Below are 27561 nucleotides of genomic sequence, written 5' to 3'. Positions count from 1 at the left end.
CATCTAGATACTCAATACGCTTCAGAAGTAGCTCTTAACTAATACCGTATACATTGACTAACATTAACACGTGGGTCAATAACTAACCTATATTTAGAGGTAGTAAACACGTAATCAGAAATAACATCTATACTTTTGTTTATAAATAAATAACACGTGTCATCAAAATAAATGTCATAACTGCTGTTGTATACAAACTACCTGATCAGTTCATGGAGGAAAGTTAACTAGAGCTAAATACTTCTAAAATTACTAAACAACTAACTTTCCAAATACTAGTTCTGTTTCTAATAATTATGAAAGTTAGTCGTTTAATATTTAATAATTTTAGAGATGCTAAGTTTCTTTTATGCCGTTCAACGAATCTTTAATTCTATTTGAACTATTTAAAACCCTCTGTTGATTTACGCAACATTACGACTTTTATATACGCATAAACAAATACACATGTTCAGACAGGTGTTCGAAATAAAAAAACCGACGAAAACCGGTTTAAACTAAATTACAGAAAGATGGGATTTATTTAATGTCTGAACAAACAAAAACTTAAATTTGCAATAACTGAATAATTCATATAAAAAGAGTAAGTACGTAACAAAATGTTACTTGGCAGGACCATAATAATGTACATTTCAAAAACAATGCATATAAAGTTAGCCCAACTTCACTTCTCGTTCAGTTTAAAGCTTTGCAAGTAATTAACAGACATTTGAAGAAAAAAAAACTAGCAAATCGGTTAACGAATTTTTATACTTACCACTTTAATATTTTGCAAAGACGGTAGAACTGTTTTTATCTCTTTAACAGTTTTAATGATACTATCAGCATTAAGTTTACCGCTGAGAAAATCACCCACGACATTTTGCACACCATTCAACAGGTTAAGTTCTTGCTCACCGAATTCAGGATCCCCGAATCCCATTTTGCTTGACACTTAAAACACTAAAAAACTGCACTAAAAAAACAGGAATTCAAACTAGGATAATTTACACTACACAACACCACAGAAGCACGAATCGCTGCAAAGCACCATCCAAACTCTTCTTCACTGAATCATTTAACGTGTAACCTTGGCAACAGTCGAATTAGTCTGAATCAAAAAGGAATTCTTCCAACGAAACGTATACCCTCACTACACACTATACAGCTGGACCGTCAGCAGTCTAGCACTGCAGTGATGATACGATTACTGCATTGCAACGCTACCTGCACGTAGATAAATTAACTACATACATGGACTGTACTTGCCGATATCTATAGTTCTTTACCGACTAATACAAGATTTCAAATTTTCTCCGATTCCAATTTCTTTAACGAAAATCAATTTGCATCCAAAATATTTATTTTTCATTGTACATGCTTAAATAAATTTTATTTGAACAACCTATCGCTGCATTGAAGTTCCTTACAAAACGTATATACACTAATAACGTTTCTGTATTGTAGTTTGAAGTTTTTATCATTTTCCTTCAACAATGTGACAAAACGTAATCACATCAAATTATTAAATCTTAAACGACTCCTTTTAAGTAATGGACTTGTTTCCAAATTTACTTTTGGAGCTAATTAGCAGCAAATTTATAAAGAAAAAGTCTTTCATTATTTTGAAAGCGAGTCATTTAATCGTTGTAATTTTGCATTATTTTATAGTGCAATGAAATCGTTCCCTACGTAATGTTTTCTCCCTTTAACTGTATGAACTGTACTATTTTCTTAAAAATATAAAAAATTGGTAAATATTAAAACGACTTTAAGACAATTTAAAAATGAAATTTATTCCTTAAAATGATAATAAGGCCTTATTTTGCTTCTTGCCGCGAAATCCTTTTTCCTTTGGCAAATATAACTTCGAGAAGTGTAACGCCCGCCATTTAATTTATTTATTTATTTATTTAGGCTGCATGCTGCATGCTCGGTCAACACGCTTGTTCCATGTCTTCCACGCTTTCTCGTCCAGCCAAAAATGCGGCATGCCAACGAAAACATGTTGCACACGAAACACACTCTTCATTGAATGCTTCTTTCAACTTTTCAAACGTTTTGGAAGCTGATTTTTTTAAATGGACACAAAACTAAATATATTTTTCCACGGTAGGCGATTAACCCAACACACTTTACGCAAACGATCACTGAAACCCAGTGACAATAACAATCAATTTAAACTGATAGGGGAATTAGGCAATAGATCTGGGTTCATGTATATATGCATGTACTTAGCGTGCTTTAAGTTTCCACGCGAAAATCAGTCTTACTACTTTTTTTTGACCGCCCTTTTATAAATTCAGTATCAGATTAAAGAATTAATTCAAACGAAACGTCGGGGACAAGAGAATCATATACAATCTACCTACAGAAAAATTAGAATTCTCGTTCTAAAAGCGAAATATTTTTTACTAATTAAATTAATACTTTTTTTGTAATAATCTACAAGTAACTAGTAAAATAAAAAATTCCTTTTGATTACTATTTAACTATACGGATTAATTTTAAAAAAAGTAAAAAACGTTTAATCTTTGTTTCTGAAATGAATAGTTTTGAACGATAATTATTATCATATTTTCTAATTCATTATTGTCTTTTACAGTCTATTTTTATCGGTTTGATTTTAAAAGTTTTGAATGACATTAAAATTCACTTAATTAAATACGGTAACTAAAAGACAAAAGAATAATTTTATTATTTGTATACAATCTTATTAATTGGCAATTTAAATTATAATTACATTAATTTTTAGTTTTATAATGCTACTCTTATCAAAATTTTCCCAGGTTAAAATCCCTGCATAATCCTTTTAGGAAACCCTGTTTACTATTTGTGAATTAACAAACTTACTCATTTACCAATGTGATGCACATAATGAATAATTTACGATAGCATCATTAATATCATAATATACTACTAATATGAATGAAATATTTACCTTATCTGTTCATTTAATGAAAAAAATTACAATATAAAAAATTTCATTGGTTAATCTAATGTATAAAATTTTAAACTTACTTTTTCTGCTTAGAAATTCTCGTTATACTACTTCTATTTGCAGTAATGGTAAATAGCATGAACTTTTTTAGATTTTTATTGAAAATGTAAAAAGTAGAGGCTAAGATAGAGAGATCTTTGTGTATTTCGGTTTTAGCAATCTAAAATAAATAACTACGTAATATTTGGTTGAGTTTTAACGTACAGTACAAAGGATTTCATTTAACAACCAAGTCATCGATTTCCATAACTAAACTCTTACTGTTGTAATTACTCGATATATTGTAATGATAAGCGTTATTAGTTGCCCAAGATTTCCTAATAGCACAATTCCTGATGTTTTGAGAACAAGTAGTTTTAAAGTTGTCAAATTTAATTTTATATATATGTATATTCAGATTACAAACAGTTACACATCACACAGTCCACAATAGAAATAGGTAGGTAAGATGCTAGACCACAGAATTACAAAAAAGAACACCAACTTTTTTTATGATTAATTCACCTTATAAGCGCGAAACTTGTGCTTGGGAATATGAAAAGGAAATTTTATAGCGTAGAAAATACCATGCCTGACCGGGATTAGAACCCGGTACCGCCTGACGAAAGCCGAGACGCTACCATTCCGCCACGGAGATCGGCCTAAATGATCAAGAATTTACCTGAAAGGATCAAGGGAAACCGTGGATAAAATTTCAATCAGATCACATAATTAATAATGAAATAAAAGAATTAAGTGGCTTCTATGTACTCTGATATAATATTATTTATGAATTTCCTAGCATTTATCTACACGCGTAAAAGGCCGTTAAATAAACTATGTCCATCACGTACAATTTTCACTAAAAATATTATTATAAAATGTCTATTGAACAAATTTATTTCATTATTACTATAATTTTTCAGCTAGTTTTAAAGCCTACTGACAGAATAATAATTCTTCACATTTTATAACGGATGTAATCATTTTATCTGGACAACTCTACAGGAATTTTCGTCAGTTATTTATCTGTAAAAAATGAAATCAAATGGTAATTTAAAAAATGAAAATCTTCACTGACATTCAGGAGGTCTGAATTTCATTTAAATGGTTGTCTTCAGTTAACCGATAAAAATCCTAAAAAGTGTATAATATTACTGAAACTCGATATTATTTTTAACAGATTGATTTATCAAAATACTGTCTTTTAGTTGAGTGCTTGCAAAATAAATTTAAAAAATACGAATATAGCTAACTGTAGAAAATGCACTAAAAAGTAAAAAATAATACCGTTCAATTCTTCTTTAAATTTCCTCTAGATCGGCGGGATAAAATAAAGAATAATTATTAAAATTTACTAATCATTAATTTCGCGCTAACTTGGAAATATCTAAAATTTAAAAAAAAATTGAATAGTATATTTTTTATTTTCTAATGCGTTTTTTTAAAAAAGTAAGTTCTAAATTTATTTTTTAAAATTTAATTTTATATATATATATATATATATATATATATATATATATAATTTTTTACTTGAAATGAGGATATAGGCATATAAAAAAAATACGCGGAAGTCAGGAGTGACGTATGGACTGTGACGGCTCGCTGGTCTGATGAAACTCCCTTAGTTTTGATGGATGAGATTGCATATACAAATGTATTAGTAAAGGTTTCTCAGTTCCGTCGTCAGCTGTTCTACGAATATATTATTAGTTTATCCGTCGTCAGCTGTTCTACGAATATATTATTAGTTTATAAAACTATCTCCTAATGTTTTGGCGAAGCGCTTTTCTTGATAGTTTTGGGTTTACTGTCTTGGTAATTTGGCCAAAATAATTCCTTAATAACCCTACAGTACTGGTACTGAGAAGAACAAGTAGAATTACTGAGAAATTTCAGAATCAGCTCTCGCTGTGGCAAATAAAACAAAAACTTTCATACAATAAAGATATTTCCCGAGGTCTTTTAAAGATAAAGCACACATTTTTTTTGAAATTTCATTATAATAATAATAATAAGCGAACCAACTACTTAGATTATCAGACAGTACAATAGAAATCCAAACAAAATATTCATCATAAAAACCCCCAAAAGATTATATTCGGCCAAAAAGCCACTACATCTTCCCATATTTTTTTCAAATAAATCGTTTCCTCAGTTGTAATGCTCTGTATGAACACGTAAATGCAGGAACCTAGTTTTTCTTTATTATTTTTGCTTTCATTCCTGTTACAGTTTGACAGCCCATCAAGAGAATCTACCGACCAAGTATTTGCTCCATTTAACGGATCAACGAAATTTTCGTTTTAATTAGCGGGTTAGATGTCTGAAACTCATCCCTTGTAAATTAAAAATCCCGAGGTAGGATCTCTACAAAACCGAAATTATAGTAATTCCGGTACGTATGAAAATTCTAATTATGTCCAGCAATTCGGCTGCATTTCTGTCCGGTACGATACAACGAAAAGAAAATATTCGTTATCCTCATGACATATGCCGCCAAATACCACGTGTTTTGGGCATGAGTTCATTGTTTTCTGCAAGAGAAGGACGATTAATCTATTTCAACGACAGGATTTTGAAGCAGCCAAGTATTCGCTAACATCGCGCATTCTATTCTGTCACAGTTAAGGAGATATCCTGATCTCGTTAAGCTAATCTTTGTTGCAGTATATTCTTTCACCCGTGTATGTGATGAAATAAACTTGTCCAATGACAATTTCCATCTTTTTAACCGAGTACTTTTACACATTTTTACTTCCAAACGAAATCCTTTTTTATTGCACCGCCATCTCTCAGCTTTACCAATTAAGTTCTACACCATCGGACAACCACACCGCACTCTCTCTGTTTCGACGTAAAATTCCTGCTTTGTAGAAAAGTAACATCAGTTACTTTATCGGGAATGTCTCGCTAATGAAAATAATTGATGGTACAGAAATCGGATCATAGCTGAGTGATGTAAGGATGAATCATTATTTCAGACACGAAATGACAATGTAAAAACATTACATCATTATGAAATAATAACCTAATGATGTCATTCATGCGATACCGTTACAAAACAAAAGAAAATGTTAAATAACAACAATAGACGAAATTGATTTAGTCTTGACAACAATAGGTAGTTATTTTAACGATAAGACAGATTATTAATCTCAGTAAAGATGTTAATAAAAATATTTATTTAAAAAATTCACCTATTGAATGAAAAAGTTTAAAATTGCAATTACAGTGGTATCAAAAATGTGGCGTCATTCATAAAAAATACAATCTCAAATAACGCACAAATAAATAGATATGAGAGAACAAATTTCGTCTCCGCGCACCGTTAGCGTGAAAAGTGCAGGAAGGAAGTAGTAACAAGAAATACAGTAGAAGATCGATCGGTACGTGTGTAAAGGTACTATTCACTAAGAGTTTATCTCCAGGCAAAGAACTGACGGTCTTAACTGAAGATTTAACTGGTATAGGTCACAGACGATTTAATGCAAATGAGAGTTCTTGTCTTCAGATTAACGACTGACTGATAAAAAACTGCAGGTTAACTGTAAACTCAACATTCACTCCACAGTTTTGTGTGTAAGTTGCTGTGTCCAGTTTTTACAGTAACCACTTGTTTTAAACACTAGTATCCTGTTTATTAAAGTATGTTTTTTTTTTGTTTTTTATTTTTTTTATTTTTAGACTCTGCTTTAAGTTATATGTACCAAATCATGTAATCGAATAAGAAACAAGTTGCTACCTTTGTAGTGTTACTACCAAAAACAGATTAAAAGTCCTCTGCAACAAAATATGCTGCAAATAAATGACACATTAAATTTTCAATTTTATCATTTTCCTTAATATAGATGATTGGAAAGAAATGTCAGGAAATTTTGAAAGCAGTTGAAACTTTGTAAACAGGACTGGGTCTAAGGACGGCAAACAAAACAAATATTTTTAAGCCCCAAAATACTGGATGTTAATATTTTAATTATAAAGGAATCATAGAGTAATTCTCATGATTATTGTGAATGCTGAGTATGAGTTTATAATCGTTGGTTGAAAGGGAAGATTTTCTGATCTTGGATTTGTAGAGAGGATCGAGATTTTACGATATGCTAACGAAGCATGAGCTAAACCTAGTACCTGATGACAGTATAAAGAAACATTTTGACTTATTTTTGTAGCTGACCATAAATTTCCAGTTTCTTAATGATTTGTTAATTCTACGCTTAAAAAGTTTCATTACACGAGTATTTGGCTGTAGATCAAGTAGGACAGCCTACAGTGGAAAGTGCTTTCGGTATAATCACCAATCGATTTAGAGTTACACAGCTCTTACGGTGAAACCAGAAACAGCAGATGACATTGTATTAGTGTCATGTGCGTTACGTAATTTTTAAAAATAAAATGCAAGTACTAAAAAGTTACAAAAATAAAATATACCTAAAATTACGTTGATAACGAAATTATTGACGCTGGAAAATTAGAATCGAGGGCTGGAAACAAAAACAATAACTGGATGGACTTTTCAACAATCACATCAGCATTCAGTTTGGTTTGGAAGTAACATAGACTATCTTAAATTGTCTTATCTAAAGCGAGGGGCTACATTGGAGGACAAAATTGAAAAATTACGCTACTTCCAAATATTAATGATGGTATTCCATAAAGCGATAGAAAAGAAACGCTTTTCGTCCCGTAATTTTTTTCGAAAAATTCATCCTTTTCGAGAATAAGCGTAAAATGTGCTCGGCAAAAGGAAGCAGGAATGCATCGCGCTAGCACTCGCCTGCGCACTGTATGTTGCCGATAAGCGTTGCATTGAATTGCTGTTAACGCTGTAGTATGATAGGTCAGAACCTGAGCACTGATAACTCTACCTATTGTTATACAAGTTAGAACCTGGTGCGATATCCCTGCCTCTCGTCAAATATTGAATTTAATTAAAATAGTTTTAATGAACCGATTCACGCATAGGCCTACGTTACATGCACATACATTATCATTAAAATTTATATTTAAATAGCACAACGTATAAAAAAAAAAAACGATACCAATGTCGTATACTAGGTCAGCCAATGTACGAGCTTGTGACGTCACGAGCAGACTGCCTGTTACTACTCGGTCTGAAAACATCAACTCCGCGTATCAAATCGAAGTATTACATAATATGACATTGTAAGCGGTAATAATTATCATATTTACATTTCCTAATTATAAAAAAATACGTAATTAATTCTTTTATAACCTTTATTTGCACTAAATTATTAATTTTTTATAATAAAAAAAAGCGTACTTTGTAAGCGGTAATAATTATCATATTTACATTTACTAATTATAAACAATACGTAATTAATTGTTTTATAACCTTTATTTGAACTAAATTATTAATTTTTTATAATAAAAAAAAGCGTACTTGAATTTTCTTCATGCATCTAATTCAAACTTCTAGCAAGTTCACCATCCTCGTTAAACGAATCACTATCATTGTCACTTTTATTTCCACTTTCACTATCAGAGTCTACACGTATAATATAACGTTCTGTTATATCGTGTATCGTTGGTTGCAGTTTTTAATACGCTTTTTTCAATATATTTACTTTTTCACAATAGGGTTTCCAGTCAGTCATCTTCATTCATGAAATTAATTTTCTCCGTAGTTAATTTTTCAACATTTGTGAAAGAAAACGTTGTGTTATGACTCGCTACATGTCTTTTTACGGCTGATCGTACCATCTCGATCGGATTCAAATCAGGATGGTACCTGGGAGTCTAAGAACATGATGCTCATGTGTTTTCAAAAGTTCATCCAATGATATTTTTGTACTTTAGTTTTATGCAACTTTACTAATTCATATAGCTGTCAGCATTTGTTTCAGCATTTTTTTACTATACAGAATATGGGTTTTCTCGAGCCAATCGGTCATATCTTTTCTTCTGAAGTTAGAATTTGGCGCTTTATCAATACCTGTATTGTGATAAGGGGCGTTATCAACAACTACTGCTGACAATGGTGGAAGATGTGGAATCAATTTTTCACGCGCCCATTTCATGAAATTGTATTCATGTTGTCATGATAGTCCCCACTTTTAGACTTTTCGAACTGGCTTTCCAAGTAAGTAATGCGTTAGGAATAAAACCGATTTCTCCTCCAGCATGAATTATTATTAAACGGTCACCTTTATTAATCGGCACATGAAGTCCCTCAACAATACCATCAGACCACGACTTTGTCGAACAATGCGAACTTAAAACGTAATTTTCATCCAAATAAACAATTGTTGATTGCTTTGTCTGTTCTTAGCTATTGCCTGCAAATATTCAATTATCTTCCACCTGATATCGGATTTCTCAATTAAACGTTTTCTGTTAGTTTCAGTTTTACGCCATTTGAAACCTAGCTCTTTCAAAATAACAGCAAAGTTTATTCACTGGCTTTAAAATCAATAGATGACTGAAGTTCTTGCCTTATTTTTTTTAAAGTAGGTAATTCATTCTTCTTTGAATGAAATTTATAAACTGCTCTTTTAACTACAACTAAATAAAAATATTGTTTGAAGAATCATGTCTTTTTTTCTCAGCTGAGTTTTTGAACCTGCATTCTTGATATCCCACAAGCAGCAGCAGTTCTTTTCTTCACTTTTTTAAATGCCAATTATATGTTTGTCGTCAGTTAATTTACCTACTTTTAAAGCTTCTTTTTTCATAAAATCATAAACATTGATAATTTCACCATGCTTGACTCCTAAGTTTTTTTTCTTAACTACGGATTTAAATTCTGCCATAACAAACCGCACTAATAACACACGAACAAAAATAAAACGACAAATAATATATTACAAAAAATTTGCGAAAAACAATGAGTAATTATAAAAAAATATGACCACAAAAAGACGCTATTCGAATAACTTCACTGAACACGATATAAACTGGACTAAAGTTTATTTTTTTAATACACACATTGTGTACTACGAAAGGCGGATCTAAATATATTCGTAACGAAAGACATCATTTCTAATAGCACGTATAAATTTTTATAGGCCAATCAGAGAATTAGTCATTGGTTAAGGAATTGTTATTATTTACGAGATAAGCATTTTTATACGTGTAATCAATTCAAGTGGAAAGAATTGAACACACAACAACATAACTGTATTGTTTGGGCGCCCGCATTGTTTGCAAGTCGAAAAATGAAATAAAAATAATAATTACGCGCAAAAATAATGTTATGGAAAACAATAATATAATGAGATGTCAGCACGTGACGTTACAAGCTCGTAGATTCGCTGGGTGTAGATTCGCTCGTAAATGCTGTACAGAGTGTATAACGGAATGCCTAAAGTTGAGGCTAAACAAATCCTTTTGAGAGATTGGCAGGAAGTCTGGAATGCTTCTCCTACGGGAGAATGGACAAGACGCATTATACGTAACATTGATCTGTGGGTTAAGAGTGGCTTCCGGGAGATGGGATTCTACCTCTCTCAGCTGCTAACCGGACATGGGGAGTTTGAGGGGTACCTGTACCGGTTTGGTAAACGCGCTACCTCTGTTTGTAGGTACTGCGAATCACAGGACACACCGGAACATACCATATACCACTGTTGTAGTGGGACGGTGTTCGACAGGAGCTGAGTTTGACCTGGCTTGCTCCAGAGAGGACTATGGGTTATATGCTTTCCAGTAGACATGCCTGGGGGAATGTGGAGAAGCTAACTACTAGAATATTGAAGACAAAATCCCGTGACGGTTGGGACCTCGATCGTGTGTAACCGTGCGTGTGTTTAGTTAGGGAGGGCAGTCTCGATCTGGAGAGGATGGTTCGCCGAGGTGGGCGTTCTTGATGAGGGATCGGGGACCCCTTGTGGTAGTTTTTGTATAATGACAACTGCATAGCCTCATATAGAAACACTACTAAAAAACTGCACAGAAAGTGGGGTACTCTAATGGGTTGCTAATAGTAATAGCTTACTAATATAATATAAAATAAAGATCTGACCAGCAGCCCGACCTGCCGTGCCGGACATACTGCCGGTAGGTGGGAAGGGCTGTTAGAGTAGAAAAGATATCCCCTACGCTGTTCCCTGCTTAATTGCGGGACCGGCGTAGGGGAGTAAGGGGAAAAAAGATTCGCTGGCGCAACTATATCTAGATGATTTCTATATTGAGTGATTAAGTTATGGAAACTACGATAAAAGCGCTTTAATAATAAATTATTAAAAATCTGACGTGGACATCACGTGACTTTCTTGTACGCCTATTAAATTACATATACACTTTTTTCGCTCCATTTCATTGAAACTTATTTAATTTGAAAGTGAGATACGATCCTGCAATTCTTTAATAAAGTGAACAGTTACACAATTGCATTGTGGTGGACACCACATTGCATCACGTTTTTTTGGGTCCGTATAAGCATTTTATATTAGATTTTATATTAATTTTGTTTCACGTCGCTGAAGTTTTTATGTGGTGTCTGTGAGAACGTGTCGGATCCGTAACCATGCACACATCGGTTCAAATCCGACTTCATAAACATATTTTTTTAACCCTTTTTATAATTTAAATACATTGATTTATTAAAAATTATTAACCTCTGTAAAAATGTTTTAAATAAAATTAAAAGTACATAAAATTCTATTTCACTAATAACTTCTGAATGTTTTCATGTTTTTTATTGTTATTATTGAATTATTATTTATTGTAATTTTTTTTACAATCAGAGATTAGTAATTATTAATAAATCAATATAAGTAAATAAAAAAAAAAGTTAAAAAAAGGAGATGAAGTCTCGGATTTGAACCGATGTGCCTTCCCCTTGTAAGATCCAAATATTTCATTAACTAAAGTTTTATTTGGCTATAACTCTGGAACCAATGAAAATAAGTACCACTTATGATATATCGTTGGAAAGCTCTCAATGAGGGCTGATTACTGCGATTAAATAAATGTCTAAAATCGAAATTGTTTTGGATTTTGAGCTTTTTTGGACATTTTTGGTCCAGTCGATTGAAATCAAAAGAGGAGGTGCACAACTAGATGTTACAGTAGTCCTAAATACAAAATTTCAACATTCTACGGGTAATCGTTTTTGAGTTATACGAGATACGTACGTACGTACAGACGTCAAGCTGAAACTAGTCAAAATGGATTCAGGGATGGTCAAAATGAATGTTTTCGTTGAAATCTGAAAATTGAAATTTTTCGTCATTACAATACTTCCTTTATTTTATACAAGGAAGTAAAAAACAAAAACCCAACTACTAATCGGGTTACACACCTACCTAAAATAATTATAAAAAATTAACAAAAAATCGTTATAAAGGTCTTTCTTTCTTTTCTTACAGACACTTCTTTTAGTATACAGTGAGTTAGTCTGTAATTTGAAATTTAATATTACTTCTACATTCTATATGGTAGTCGGATGTCTGCGTATGCATCATGAGATGTTGATTTTAATTGCCTGCACTTTGTTAAATGTAATAAGCACCCGAATGCAACATAAAATGTAGAAGTAATATTAAATTTCACATTGTAGACTAACTTATGGTATCCTGAAACAATACCTGTAAGAAAAGGAAGAAAAGCTTGTTTAACGAATTTTTGTTCGTTATTCATAATTATTTTAGGTAGCTATGTACTCGTAGCTGTCAGGTTTTTGCTTTTTAATAATTATTTTGTACATAGATGGAACCGAAGGTTTTACGGTCGTGAAAATTGGTATTTAGACTTTTCTAAAAAACAAACTTACACGTGTTTTTAGAACTTAAAAAAAAACAATTTGGGAGGAACAGGAAGCGACCAAAATTTTATACCCAACACTTAACTTAACCAAAACTTAAACTTAATAACCATAAATATAATAGATATTTTAAAACATATAAAACACTAGTTTTTGTTCTCGCCCGCGAGAAATTTTTGATTTGTACCTAAAATAAAATTTTCAAAAGAAGCATTAGAATTTTGTTAAAATTCTACCATAATTTAAAGGTTGATTTTTTTTAGTGGATAAATTGGTGTAAATCTTAGTTGAGTAAGAAAGTGGAATTAATTCGCATGGAATTTGAACGATAAAACGATGAAGAAAGTGGACCGGAATAGCTTCGTAATACAAAATCATTTTTCATTACACATTGTTGAGATTGAGAATTTTCATACAAAATTTTTGTCACCCTTTCCCACAAAACTGAATTTTTGGAAAATTATGAGAAACATGTGCTGTTTGTTTTCAAAGAAAAGCTCAAATAACAATTTTCGCGGCAGTAATAATATCATCGGTTTCATATAGTTTCATGAAAAACTCTGCCTTCCTTTGCCACCACCAAATTGGATTTTTTTAAAAATATAAAACTAGTGCCAATCTGTTTTAAAAGAAGAGTCTAAAGAGTATATTTTTAAAGAAGAGTCTATTTGTAACCAGCTATACAAAATTTTCATTAAAATATTTACCTCCCTTTTCACACCCTTAGAGACGAAGTTTTCCAAAATCCTTCTTTAGTGAGTGAAAATAAAAACAATGTACGCTCCAAAATTTACCTACTTAGGTTGAGCTGTTTGAGCAGTGTATTGATGGGTGTCAATCAGGACACTTGGTTTTATATATATACTAGCAGACCCGGCAATGCTTCGCTATTGCTAGATTTGAGTATGTATATATATTAAAACATTAAAAAACTGAACATTACGGAACTTCACAAAATTTAACCTTTCACTTTTTCCCTTTTTCCCGCGCGTAAATCGGCCTAGTAGTTTTTTAGTCTACAGCGGACACACATACAAACATTGCCTTTTATATACACACACATATATATATAGAAGAACAGTCTGTATATTGGTTTGTTTCGTAAATATTTCCACACCGGCGCCACCTAGAGGGTATAGTTTTTGCAAATTTTTTTCTTTTCACGTAACTAATGAATGTGCTGAGTACGAGCCAAATCGGTCCATAAATACAGTTTTTCCAAATATCTCAATCCCAGCGCCACCTAACGGGTCTAAACTAATTCAGAAACCTTCGCGGGCGTGCGCACAACTCACCAAAGTTTCATTGCAATCGGATGAATGGTATAGGAACGCATACGGGACAAAATTTCATTTTTATACACATATATATATATATATATATATATATATATATATATACACCTTTTGAAATTAAAACTAAAGATTGTAATTAAATATATATTTGCAAAACCACCAGGTCAATTAGAAAAACATTTTTCATAGCACTATAATTACTAAAAAAAAAGATAGTAAGGACTTTTGAAATGTAATAGAACGTCTGATTGTTAATAGTGTAGCGTTATAAAGGTAAAAAATAATAGAAATTAAGAACAATGCCAAAAATTTATATAATAAAAAGTATTACATATATAATCATAAAAATAGATTTGAGGTCATCAATTAATTAGTAAAAGATTTTTCGAAGTGACATATTCGAACTGGCAAAGCAATATTTTATAAAAATATTTATAAATTTATTATGAAGAATTCTGAACAACGAAAAATAAGTTAGAAAAGTTAAAAAAAATACAATCGTAGAAACCGTTGGGCATCTATAAGATTTCACTATATAAAGAAAAACTTGTAGCTCTAATTGAAAATCTTCCTCTTTTTTTTTAAATAGGTTGATTTTGAGTTTTTAAATAAAAATGTTGACTTTATAACAAAGTAAAATTTTTTAGGCTACACAAAAACAGTTGACACCGGTAACAAGCGGTTACAAACGTTATACGTATGTAGCATTCTGTCAGAATAAAACAAGCTTTACTCATTAAAATCGACCGGTTCACCTTGTTTATATACCTGTAGTAATCTTCCTCTACCAACTCAAACAAAAACCGCGTATCATAAGATCCCGGAAATATTCTTGGACTCACGTATAACTTATTACGTAAATTTCAGTTCAGACCTAATAGACCTGATTATTCTATTTATTTAATTTAAAATACTCGATAGCCTAATTCACAAATAGTGAAGTTTCAATATCAATCTATTTTAAACACCCTCGAATGACTAGCGATTAACAATTTTATTAAATATACAATCATAAAATTGAATATATAATCTTATATGTTTAAACTTCATCCTTTCTTTAAATCTAATAAAAAATTGGTAACCGGTTTCAATTTTATAACTCAACAGAGAATAAGTTAAACCTTAGTTAATCAGTTAAAAAAGTTATGTTAGTTTTAGTTAGTTAGCATTAAGAAGCAAAATCATAAAATTAATAGTGAAGACCTCACAGAAGTAATACCATACGAACATTTATATCCATTTAGTTATTATAGAATTATTAAATATAATTATTTGTGACAAATTAAATTATCTGGATTGCAGTCTATATAAATATATTTATTAATTACTCTTCAAATCACAAGATAGAATTCAATTCAGGTTAAACGAAAGTTACTTAGTATTACGATTGTTTTTTCTATCATTATTTATGGATAGTTAGTTATGGCACTAACAAGAAAAAATAATATTTATTATTGTATAAATCTGAAATGTTAATTTTTTTTTTTTTAAATTGAGTCTGTTACAAAACGTGTATATTTATACGTTGTGGTATACACAAGTAAAATTAATTTGTTATTTTTCATGTTTTGTAAATATTGGTTATTTTATTTTATTTATTTGTATTCTTTTTCGATTTTGTCCACTTCAATACCTGGTCGTAAGTCTTGCACTTTATTCTTTTTTGCTGTTTTTACATTTTAAGATACTCTTCCCAGTACCGCATTCTTTCCACATGTTCTTTGTCATTTTTGGAGTTTTTCCTTGAAAATCTTCTAACATTATAATTTTACTTCTAAAGGTGTCTATTTTTAATATTTTTAAATTTTATATGTTTTTTTAACTTCTTTAATCCAGTTAATTTCTGTTTTTCTTATTAATCTTTTATTAATATAGTATATTCTTAGTTACTTTTTTTTTACTCGTTCTGACAAGGTGAAAAAAAAGAATATTAATCTTCGCTTTTTCTATGTGTCCGTTATTTTTTCTGTTTTGATAAATCACATCATTTTTTTTTCTAATTTTAAATGTGTTTTTATCCTTTACGGGAGCTAATAGTCTTCTAATTCCTTTACTTCTTTTCTATATTATCTATATTTGGGTTCATGTTTAAACATTCATACGTTTAAACATTCTTTTTACTTTTATTTTATATATAAATGTTCTCCCGGGACTTTCATAACCTATTCTATTTGTGAATATAATGGAATAAGTTCATATAAACATGTTCTAAAATGCTTCGTTTGCGAGTTACGGCAAAGTGAAAGATTTCGCTTGGATTTCAGCTATGCAGGTGAAATAACGTAGTACTGAAATTTTTAGGATGTTAATTAAAGAGCAGAATTAGTGATTTCTTATGGTTTTTTTACCTGAAATATCTAATAAAATTAGTTCCAGAACTGTATCTATAGTAAGTTTTAGGAATCTGAGATGAAAACCAATAAATTGGGGTAAAAATATCCTGTTTTTTATATTTGACGTACAGTACAGTGCTAAATTGGAAACAAACATAAAAACTTTAAACAAAACTTGTAGAGAATTTAATTCTGAAAAAAATGGTGTAAGGTATATTTAATAAAACAAAGAAGTTAGAAAAATTTTAATTTTATTTAGAAACACTTCATTACTACATTTCCCAGAAAAGTACTTATTTAATGTAAACAAAAATCAAATTTCTTTTTGGTGATGTGATAAATTTACTGTTAAAAAGATTTTTAAAAAATTGGAAATAACACAATTGTAAAATAAAAATGAAAAATTAAAATTACTTAGGTGATTTTTTTTATTACTCGTAATGACAGAAATAAATAAATTATCTAAAAATTATTATTTCTTAATTGGCAATAAAATAGCATCAACTGATCAATAATGCGCAATACTGAATCAGTGTTTAAATCAATCTGTAAGGTACATTAAGTATATCGAGTACTGCGAACTGTGCTGTCGTTAGCGAAGGTTTTCAGTGAATTTTATTTTGAATGTGATCGGTTTGCCATTGAAGTAATGCCGTACTTATTTACAACAGGAATACGCTAATGTGTTATTCATTCTGGGTCTGTGTAATAGTAATGCTACAGCTGCTGCAGTAGAATATGAAATACGTTTTCTAAATAGCAGGATTCCAGATTTCAAAACAACTAGCGTGATCTTCGGGAAACAGGTGTACTACCTAGGTATTTGTACCAGCTACGTTCAATCTGTCCAACACGACGCTGTTATTGATGAAATTATTATCGATGCAGTCAACGTGGTCCAGGTTCCAGTACACGATGTTTTTCTAAGCGGATCAAAGATTCGCATTCGATGGCTTGACGAACACTTAAATATAACACGTTTTATATCGTTTTCATAAAAAGTCAGTTTAACATCTACACCCAGGAAACGGTTCGCTTGACTTGGAATTCTGCAATTGGTGGAATACAAATCGACAACTCTACAAGTATGTTTTGTTTATCGACGTGACAAATTTCACTTGTGATGACGTCAATAACTTACGCAATTAGACGCAACTTACGCAATGAATTTCTCTTTCTTGAAACGCAAAGTATTCTTCCAGATCGATGGCGCGCCTCCCCACTTCTCTTGCACCGTTTCCACTAAGGCTTAAATCATCATTTGGTGAAATGAGGTCGTGAAGGTTCACATTCCTAGCCACCAAGATCGCTTATCTAATGCTTTTATTTTTTGCTTCTGGAAATGGTTGAAAAATATTGTATACAAAAGAAAAATACATTCTCTAGAGGGATTAATTGTCCGCATTATAGATGCGGCTGAACAACTTAAGGACAGCGCTGAAAAACTAAAAGCAATAGAAGCGTGCCGAGAAATGTGTTGAAAATGGCGGGTTTATTTTTTAACATTTATTATAAACTGGTACGTATAATGCACTTTGGTCTAGTGTACTGTTTCTAAATAAAATTAGAATTTTTCTAACTTTTCTTTGTTTTATTCAATTTATCTTCACCATTTTGTTCAGAAATAAATTCTCTACAAGTTTTGTTTAAAATTTTTATGTATTTCTTACCCATTTAACAAGGTCATTCATTGTCAAACTAAAAAATAGGGTTTTTTACCCCAATTTATTTGTTTTCACCCTAGATTTCTCATAACCTACTGCAGGTACGGTCTGGGAACTATTTTATTCAATTTTTCGGGTTAAAACCATAAGAAATAACTGATGCTGTCCCTTAATTAACATCCTAAAAATTTCAGTACGACCTCATTTCACCGGGATCGCTGAAATACGAGCACATATATATATATACATATATATATATATATACATATATATATATATACATATACTGAATGTTTCTCGATGCAAAGGGAAAGAATTTCAGGACGACTTCTACTAGTGAAAATAATGAAAAAGATTTATATAAACATGGATCCGGAAACGCTTCTTTAGCAAGTTACGGCTGGCAAAATATTTCGCTATGATTTCTGGGCAGAGTGAAATAGAGCCATACTGAAATTCTAGGAACCCAAATTAAGAGGTAAGCTTGATGGTTTCTTATGGTTTTTGACCTGAAAAATTGATTAAAACAGGTTTCAGAACCGTATTTGCAGTGGCTTTTGAGAAAACTGGGCTATAATGCAAAAAAGGGTAGTGGAAAGCCCGTTTTTGATGTTCTATATAATAACGTAAAATACGTAAAATTTTTGAACAAAACTTATAGAGAATTTAATTCTGAATAAAATAATATAAATAAAGTTAATTACAAAAACAAAACCAAATTACAAAAAATGAATTTTATTAACATCAAAATATCCGAAAAGCGGCTGAAAAATACATTAATTTTTATACAGAAAGAATAATACTTTTAACATCCGAAAATCTCTAGAAATAAAATTATTTAACAAAAATAAAATTAACAGAGGGGAAATAACATAAAACACCAGTTTAATAACTTTATTCATAAATGTTGAAAAGAAAAAATGGTAAAAAAAATTTATTTATTTTAAGAATGTTTTCTTTTTATTTTAATGCCGAAATGTGATTGCACAACGTCAGTTTAGTTTCGAATGCAAAGCGTGCGTCTGGGGTGCCTTTATTTAAGTTATTAAAAGCGTAGTTTCATTGAAAATAATAACTGAGGTTTCGGTTTTCTAGTGTGTGGTAAACTATGTGACTGGTTTTTTTTCAGTCAGATTCTGATACAAAATAGATAAATTTGTGGAAAAACGACACGAACCATCTGTATCAAGTGAATCGATTGGTAAAAAGACAAGACTGTACAATGACAGTTACTTAAGTTATGGTTTAACCTCAATGAATGGAAAGCCACAGTGCGTTGTTTGTTTTTAAGTCCTCTCCGATGTAAGTATGAAGTCATCAAAATTAATTCGACACTTGGAAACTAAACATCCGGATCATAAAAGCAATCTCTTGGAATTTTTCGAAAGAAAATTACACAATTTGAGAAATCAACAAACTTCTATTTGTAAATCAAGCCCGACTGATAAAAGTACAGTTGAAGCATCTATGACCAAACCCCATACAATCACAGAAAACCTCATATTGCCTGCTGCAATTGATATGGTTAGTGTTTCAATAGGCGTGGAAGAAGCAAAAAATTTGAACAAAATTCTACTCTCGAATGACAGCATCAAGGCGAATCGATGACATGGTTGCCGATGTTCGCGATCAGATAATTAGCAAACGAGTTCAAGTGAATTTTTTAGAATTCAATTTGATGAATCAACGAGTTCTTATGTTTTGTGAGATATAAATGCGATAGGGACAGATCAATAAAAAAAATATGTTGTTTTACAAATCAATACCAGGTCATGCAACAAGACAGTGTGTCTTTTTGATGTTTTTTATGAAGATACTAAAACCTATAACATAGATTGGACAAAATGTATTTTAGTAAGTAGTGATAGTGCAAAGGCGATAACAGGAAGAACAGTGGATTTCTGAAAAAAATGAAAAATCCTCTTCTACCAAGGGCGGAAAGGACGCATGCTTGCTTCCTTCATAGACATGTTTTTGCCGCAAAATATATCCCGGAAAATCTCCAAAAAATTCCTTGAAAAGCTGTAAAAATGGTTAATTTTATTAAAATTCGGCCTTTACAGAATAGGCTATTTGCCTATGAAACGGGCTAAAAAAACTATGAAATGGGCGAAAAGAAAAAATTCTTCTTTTCCATACAAAAGTCGGATGGTTATCGCGGGAGAAATTGTTGGCCCGGTTATTGGAATTGCGAGGTGAATTAATGTTTTTCCAGTATAAACAAACGCCATTCTAAAGGTTTTTACAGAATAATGAGTATATGTTGCTGTTAGCTTACTTAGCTGATGTATTTTCGCATTTAAACGACTTGAATGTGAATTTACAAGGACGTGATAAAAATATTTTATTAATGACAGACAAAATTCATGCTTTTATTACGAAGCTTGATATCTGGATTATTCGCCATCAAAGCAAAAACTTTGATATGGATCCACTCATTTCCGAATATATTGAGAAAAATTTGGATGAAGAAGACACTATTATTCACCACAGTTTGGATAGGATAAAAATGGATTTGCGAGAGCTAAAAATTCAGTTGGTGGAGATAAAAAGGATTGATTTCTCGAAGAGATGGGTACTGAATGAGTAGTGAAAACGTTGTTGCAGTTGCTAAGTTACCAATTAAAATTCATGACCAGCTCATCGAAATGTCTGCCGATAAAACGTTACAACCACAATTCACATCTGAAGATTTAGATACGTTTTGGCTTGTTCGTCGTAGTGAATACGGAAATTTAGTCACAGAAGCGTTGAAAATATTAATCCCTTTCACCACGTCTTAGCTCTGTGAAAAGGATTTTTCGTTCACAATTACGCTAAAAACTAAATATAGAATTGTCTTTTATCACTTGAAAACAATTTCTTTTGTGTGTTCATATCATAGATACACGAATGGAGAAACGTTTAAATAAAAAACAATCGCAATCATCTCATTAAATTTGAAGTATTTTCTTTACATGTGTACTTATAAATGTAAGTAAAATCTTTTTAAAATGAATTATTTTTTCTCATAAAATGATTTTATTATTGTTTACGTGTAAAGTTGTAGGCTAATTTCGCGACCTCTAAGTTGAGAAACGCTGCTCTAGAAGTTTGTTTTCCATTTACTTATACTTTGCATATTGCTGGAAAGTTTTTTTTTTAATTTTTTGACCATTTTTAATCATAAACACCAAAACATATAACTATTATCATAATATAAATGTAAGAAATTTATATTAAACCAAATTTCCTATCGGTTAAAGTTTTTTATTTGAGGATTTTATTCTGGCAAAATCACTGCTGGAATAAATTTTAAAATAAAATTCAAAATAAATATATTAGGAAAAAACGATTTGAAATCTTAACCAGGGGTTTACTTTGAGAAGTAAATTTTTATAGAACTAGAGGAACAACGGCTAATAAGTTTTATAAATATCCTGGTAGACGGATTGTAAACCAGACGCACTGCAGTATTCGTTGTTCGATATAGTCCCTACTAAAAGCTAAAGCCTACTGTGACATAACCAGATAAAATACTTAACCTCCTGTTGTTTTATTTTTATAAAATAAAAGAATAAACTATATCAGCATTCACGTCTCAGAAAGAGAAAAAACTTTATTACAATGGGTACAGCAGAATGAGCAGCACCATCAAAACAACGACGTTTCCTTCTCAGTGACAAAAAAACATTTTAATATTTTAGCCCGATCTGTTTTAGAAATTTTTTATTAAAAATGCCATCATTATTATCCTTTGTGGCAGTCATGGCGCCAATTTACTGACGCATTACTAAATAATTTATTCTTACTAATACTTCTTTTTTTTTTTCATTTGCTGCAGTCTCGTGGTTCGTAGTTTAAATAATTAAATTTCTTGATTCGGAACAGTCGTTCTCATTAATTTTTATTTTATAAGTAACAATGTTCATTAACTTCGATTTTTTATCACAGAATAGAAAGTAAATCGCCGTGTAGTTATTTAATTTGCGATGACTACGAGTAGTTATCAAGTTGACCAATTAAAACTGTTATACAGAATTAAACCAAATTTTTTATTTGTCAAAATTACCCGAAACAAAAAATAAATAAATACGGTTTATGAATCAAGTATCAGTAAAAACGATCTTGTTTTACAATATCTGTAAAGAAAAAATGTCTGACAAGTTTTTTATGACTTTGACTACACAAGCTATTTATAAAGGTCTCCAAAATTAAACTGCGCACGAAAGTTTATAAAAATTTAATTAATTATATTAAAAGAACAATAAGAAAAATATAAACAATATTTACTGCAATGAATTTTTATTTAGAGAAGATGCTCAAAAGATTTAGGCCACCATCATCCAGCGGGCATGTCTGAACACGTTTCAACATTTTTGAAAATAAACGCTGAAGCACCACCAAAAGAGTTATTGCATTTACAAAGGCGTGGCATAATACATAAGCGGATTAATCATTCAGTTAACCAATACATAATAAACTCAGAACATTACTTTAATGAAATATTTTATCCTTTCATTAGACAACTAAATGAGGAAAAAGTTGCTTGAGGATACTTCCAACAAGATGGAGCGCAACTCCAATATTTCATTAAATTTGCTTCGTAAAGTTTCCAAGGATAGGCTTACTTCAGAGCGCATCCCTAGATCTTACACGTACAGATTTTTACTAATGAGTAGCAATGAAAGGATCTCTTTACAAGAACAATCTCATATCCTGGATTAACTGAAAAATAAAAAAACTGAATTTGTAAATGCAATCGCTAATTTGGTGCTTCAGCGTTATTTTCAAACATGTTGAAACGTGTACAGCCATGTTAGCCAAATTAAGCATTTCCTGTAAATAAAAACCCATTGTAGTATTTCTGTCTCTTATTTTAATACTAGAAAAAAGGCTTCAAAATCCTGAACATTTTTAGCTGTTTCTTGAATTGTGATTTTTTTAACACAGCTCTAATCCTAACATTTTCCTTTTTTATCCCAAAACACAAATATAATTTTAGAAAAATCGTTCGTATCAAGAAGTATAAATCGTTCGTACTCTTTATCCAAAATAAAAATGTAAGCACATACAGCAAAGAAACAAACCAACGCACCATGCTTTTTTATCGGAGAGATAATAAATTAAATGTTCGTAAACAATGGTGCATAATATAAAACCCAATTATATATTTCAATATGACAACATGTTAATGAAATGTTTTTGACTACACATGTTATGTGTAAAACACATAATTTTCCTGTGAATGTGAATGGCAAGCCATCGAAAACGTTAAAGAATGTCTTTTAATATGTATATCGTATGAATCTGCTTGAATAATAAGTTTATTTGATGTTTTTGTAATTTTATATTTGATTAATCATACCGGAAATATGTTAAATAAAATATATAGATTCATATGCGTACATTGAAGTAAAAAAATAAATAAAAAGAAGTATACAATGCATTAAGTATTTAATGCATTTAATGAAAGTTTAACACTTTTATGCGTTAATAAGTGTATGTTAATTTGTGCTCGTGCTTAATTTGTTCCTTAGAGTTTTTAGTAAGTCAACGTCACTGCAACCGCCGGCCTCCGTGGCGCGAGTGGTAGCGTGGCCTTTCATCCGGAAGTCCCGGGTTTGAATCCCGGTCAGGCATGGCATTTTCACACGCTACAAAAATTTTCATTCATCCCATTTTCTGAAGCAATAACTAACGGTGGTCCCAAAAGTAAAAAAAAAGTCATTGCAAACGATTTAAGACATAAAACAGAAAACAAATTTAAATCGTTTGTGCGAGTATTGCATTAATTTACTTAAAAGAAACAAATTACTTAAAAAAAAACCAGCCATCATTTTAAAAAGAAAAATAACGTTTACAACTTTTAATTTTTAGTAGTTGGCACTTCACACAATATAATTATAGCGAATTAAAAAGAATAAGTCATTATTCTACGAAAACGTAAAAATCTCATAAAAATTAAACAACATGGCAATTACAATTATTTCTAATACTGAAAAATGGATTTTTGAATTTGTTATTATGTAATTATTTAGTAATATTCTTTTACTTACATTTATCATAGTAACTTTTATCTACATCTTTATCATTTTTAGAAAAAAAATTGAATTACAGTACGTTTATTACAAAAAATACATAATAGTTAATCTATGTAATATAAATTAAAGTAATAAATAAAAGTAAATAATGGTGATTCATGACGTTGAATCACTATTAAATACATTTCTAGATCGATTCGTGCAAAATTAGTTCAAAACAACTATAATATGATACGAATACATACATCAAAGATGTTGGTACTGACGAATTCCAATTCGACTTCTTTCATGTCATGAATGTTACTTCCCTTTACGGTGGTAATAAGTTCAAATTCTTAACAGAAGCCGCCAAAACCTGAACTGTTGTAAAAGTTTACACAACTGAACTGAAATGCAGCGGTAGCAAGGACACCAACATAAAATAAAACTACGTTATCACTTCTGTCCTTGTCTGTAACGACATCTGGTGTTTGGTGATCGTTAATACAACGTGTTTTTATTTTTCCGTTATTTCGATAATTCATAGATTTTTTCTAAAAAAATCTACATGAAGGAATAGAAATTGAAAAATCTTTAATAGTAATATAAAACGTATATTATAAAATTGATTTAAATATAATAAAATTGTTCATAATTTTTATTTGATTTATGATGTAGCTTAATTTTATTTTTTAATAGCAAAATGAGTTAAAAACAGTACTTCCTCTATGAATTGGATGAAGATGACTGACGGCACTGAGAAATACATAAATCAAATATTGTCAAGACAAAGTTCATTTTCTTCTTAAAAGAAGAAATAAATATTATCATTAAAACTGGTTAAAATTTATTGAAATAATACCATTGAAATAATTGACGGTATCTAAAAGTAATAATTGATCTTTGAACTTGATACAAAAGTAGGTCTATATTTTCAAGTAATTTATTATAATTTTTTTAGATTATTTAATACTTTTAAAAATATCCTTTTGAATTTAGTCCTTTATATACTTCTTCCCTACATGAAGTATATCGCATTACCCAATCGAAACGCAATGAATGCTTATTATAATAATCAGGTTAAATCTTTCCGTTGAATTTTTGATTTTATAACAACGGTAAAAAAAAATCGAAATAGTATTAATTAATTACCCATTTTCTGTTATGTGAATATCTTTGCCATTTCATTTCACTATGTATTTATTTTCATGAAACAGTAAAAACCTGAAAAAAGTAAATATCCTCTAAAACTAATCTTTTCTAATTTTGCTTCCCTAGTTACAGGGATATTTGACCACCAGTATTACACTTTTTGACCATAATTAAAAAAAATAGTTATCATTTTCCCGTCTATATAGCGTTCTAGCTCTAGAAGGGAAAGTATTGTAATCGGTCCAATTTGGGCATAAGCGGATTTCACCGGATCTTGACTTTTTGACACCTAAGAAACACAAAAAGCCAAAAAAACCGGATAGAAATTTTCCGGATGTTATCACCAAAATTGGTCAGGTTGTTTCTATGCATGGGGGGGGGGGGCATTGATGCCATTACATTTTCAACTAAATAGGTCACGGAAGTGAGGCTATAGAGCAAGGTGGTCAGCCTCAGTATCTCGAGATTTCGTCTAATTAAGGTCATATTTTTCTTGGGCACATTTGTTAACAATTAAAAAATAACAATTTTTGGAAATACCTTTTTCAAAATCACACCCCTACCCTCAAAAAATGCTCTAAACAACTTCTACATTGTGATGTTACAGGTGATCGGTAGAATTAAATAAATAAATAATATTTAAAGTGTAAAAAAGTAACTCGGTCTGGTCGAACTCGATCGCCCGATTGACTCGGTAATTAGTGCGATAAGCCTCGCGGCTACACCAGTATGCCGACCGTACAAGCGAAATTTGTTCTATGTAAGTAGTGAAATTACATTAGTTTAGTTTGTGCCGTCCGTCGCCGCTAGTACCGCCACATCCGCGCGAATTAAATACGTTATGTGCGCGCGCTTTAGTTAGAATCATTGAACCCACCGGGTTGGTCTAGTGGTTAACGCGTCTTCCCAAATCAGCTGATTTGGAAAGTCGAGAGTTACAGCGTTCAAGTCCTAGTAAAGCCAGATATATTTTTACATGGATTTGAATACTAGATCGTGGATACCGGTGTTCTTTGGTGGTTGGGTTTCAATTAACCACACATCTCAGGAATGGTCGAACTGAGAATGTACAAGACTACACTTCATTTACACTCATACATATCATCCTCATTCATCATCTGAAGAATTATCTAAACGGTAGTTACCGGAGGCTAAACAGGAAAAAGAAAGAAAGAAAATTAGAATCATTGAATTAAATAAACGAATAAATATTACCTGTAAATAAAATGATATTGGAATGTTAATATTAATTTTATGTTAATATAAATTATAAAATGCACATAGCATTTAAAAATAGGTATCATCATTATAGGGACAAAGAAGGATTTGTAAAAAAAATTGTTACATTTACTGATACAGAGAGTAAAAATAATACAACGACCACGAAATAAATTAGATACAGTTTATATCGCTATATTTGCTACTGCTTTTTGGAAGTGAAAACTTTTTTAGTCGCGCCGCGAACTTTTGGATGGGGATTGAAAAAGTCTGATCCGTCAAGCTCTGAAGTAAAACGCTCATTCGTGTAATCTCGGGCGAGTGAGTTTAGTCGAGCACGGGAGACAGTTTACTGGGTAGTAAATAAGTCTGATTGTCAGGCTCCGAGTTAAAACACTCATTCAGAAATAATAAAATAATAATAAAACAACCCATTAGAAATAATAAAAAATAAATGTGTTTTTTATTTATTTTTAAATAAATATGTCCACAGTTAATTATTTTTCGCTTATATATAAAATAGAAATCGTAATTATTTTGTGTGTTTGCTGTACATCTGTGAGTTTTGTTTGTGCTGTAAATTACGTACAGGGTATAAACATGCCATTACCTAAAAAAAATACATATAATACGTACTGGACTCGAATAATTGTCTTTAAAATGCTTATAAAATTTTAAAGAAAGAACATTTAAATTTTAAAGAAAGAAAGAATGCCGTTTATACGACGTTTTCAGTAGAATCGCAACTTCAGTAGGAGTTTCCATTCGAAATCTGTGCAATCCGTTATTATGAAAAAGAAAAAACATGTAGGGGTTAAATCTCCGGCTTAAAATAAACCCCAAAAAACTATAGTCAATACCATGGAAGAATTTTTAAAGATACAGCAATAAGAAGAAAAATTCACGAATTCTTTGTTAGAAACAAAATATCAGCACATGAGAAAAGAAGTTATAAATACTGGTTACCATTATCTGGCTTAAAGGGAACGACTTGTTTTAAAGTATTAAAGAAACTTAATGTCGAATCTGAGAAAAAACCCGTAAACTATTACACAGAGAAGATATTATTCTGAAGAAGAAATTATTCAAAATAAATTAAACAGTTTCGCGAGGAAGGATGAGCAATTTATTAAAAAAAAAGTAGTTCAATGCTTATCATAAAAAAAATCCATGGTTTGGATTAATAAACCCGTTTTGTCTAACAAAGTTTA

At 30.9% G+C, this 27561-nt stretch overlaps 1 protein-coding gene across 5 annotated transcripts in view; it reads right to left on the bottom strand.

The window, feature by feature from the left end:
* Nucleotides 1-27561, bottom strand: part of LOC142320527 (calpain-B-like) — a 250197-nt gene that overhangs the window by 177283 nt on the left and 45353 nt on the right. The window contains exon 1 of one of the 5 annotated variants that reach the window (XM_075358415.1): nt 24247-24357. The exons of 3 other annotated variants lie outside the window; for them this stretch is intronic. In XM_075358415.1, the coding sequence (XP_075214530.1) occupies nt 24247-24291 (45 nt within the window). In that variant the 5' untranslated portion in view covers nt 24292-24357. Of the gene's footprint in view, nt 1-757; nt 1157-24246; nt 24358-27561 lie in introns of those variants that run through there. One more of the 5 variants, XM_075358412.1, reaches the window with a different exon arrangement.

The sequence above is a fragment of the Lycorma delicatula genome, chromosome 2, assembly GCF_047948215.1.
Source record: "Lycorma delicatula isolate Av1 chromosome 2, ASM4794821v1, whole genome shotgun sequence".
Taxonomy (NCBI): Eukaryota; Metazoa; Arthropoda; class Insecta; order Hemiptera; family Fulgoridae; genus Lycorma; species Lycorma delicatula.
The sequence above is the reverse complement of the archived record's forward strand: the minus strand, read 5'-3'. Positions and strand labels throughout refer to the sequence as shown.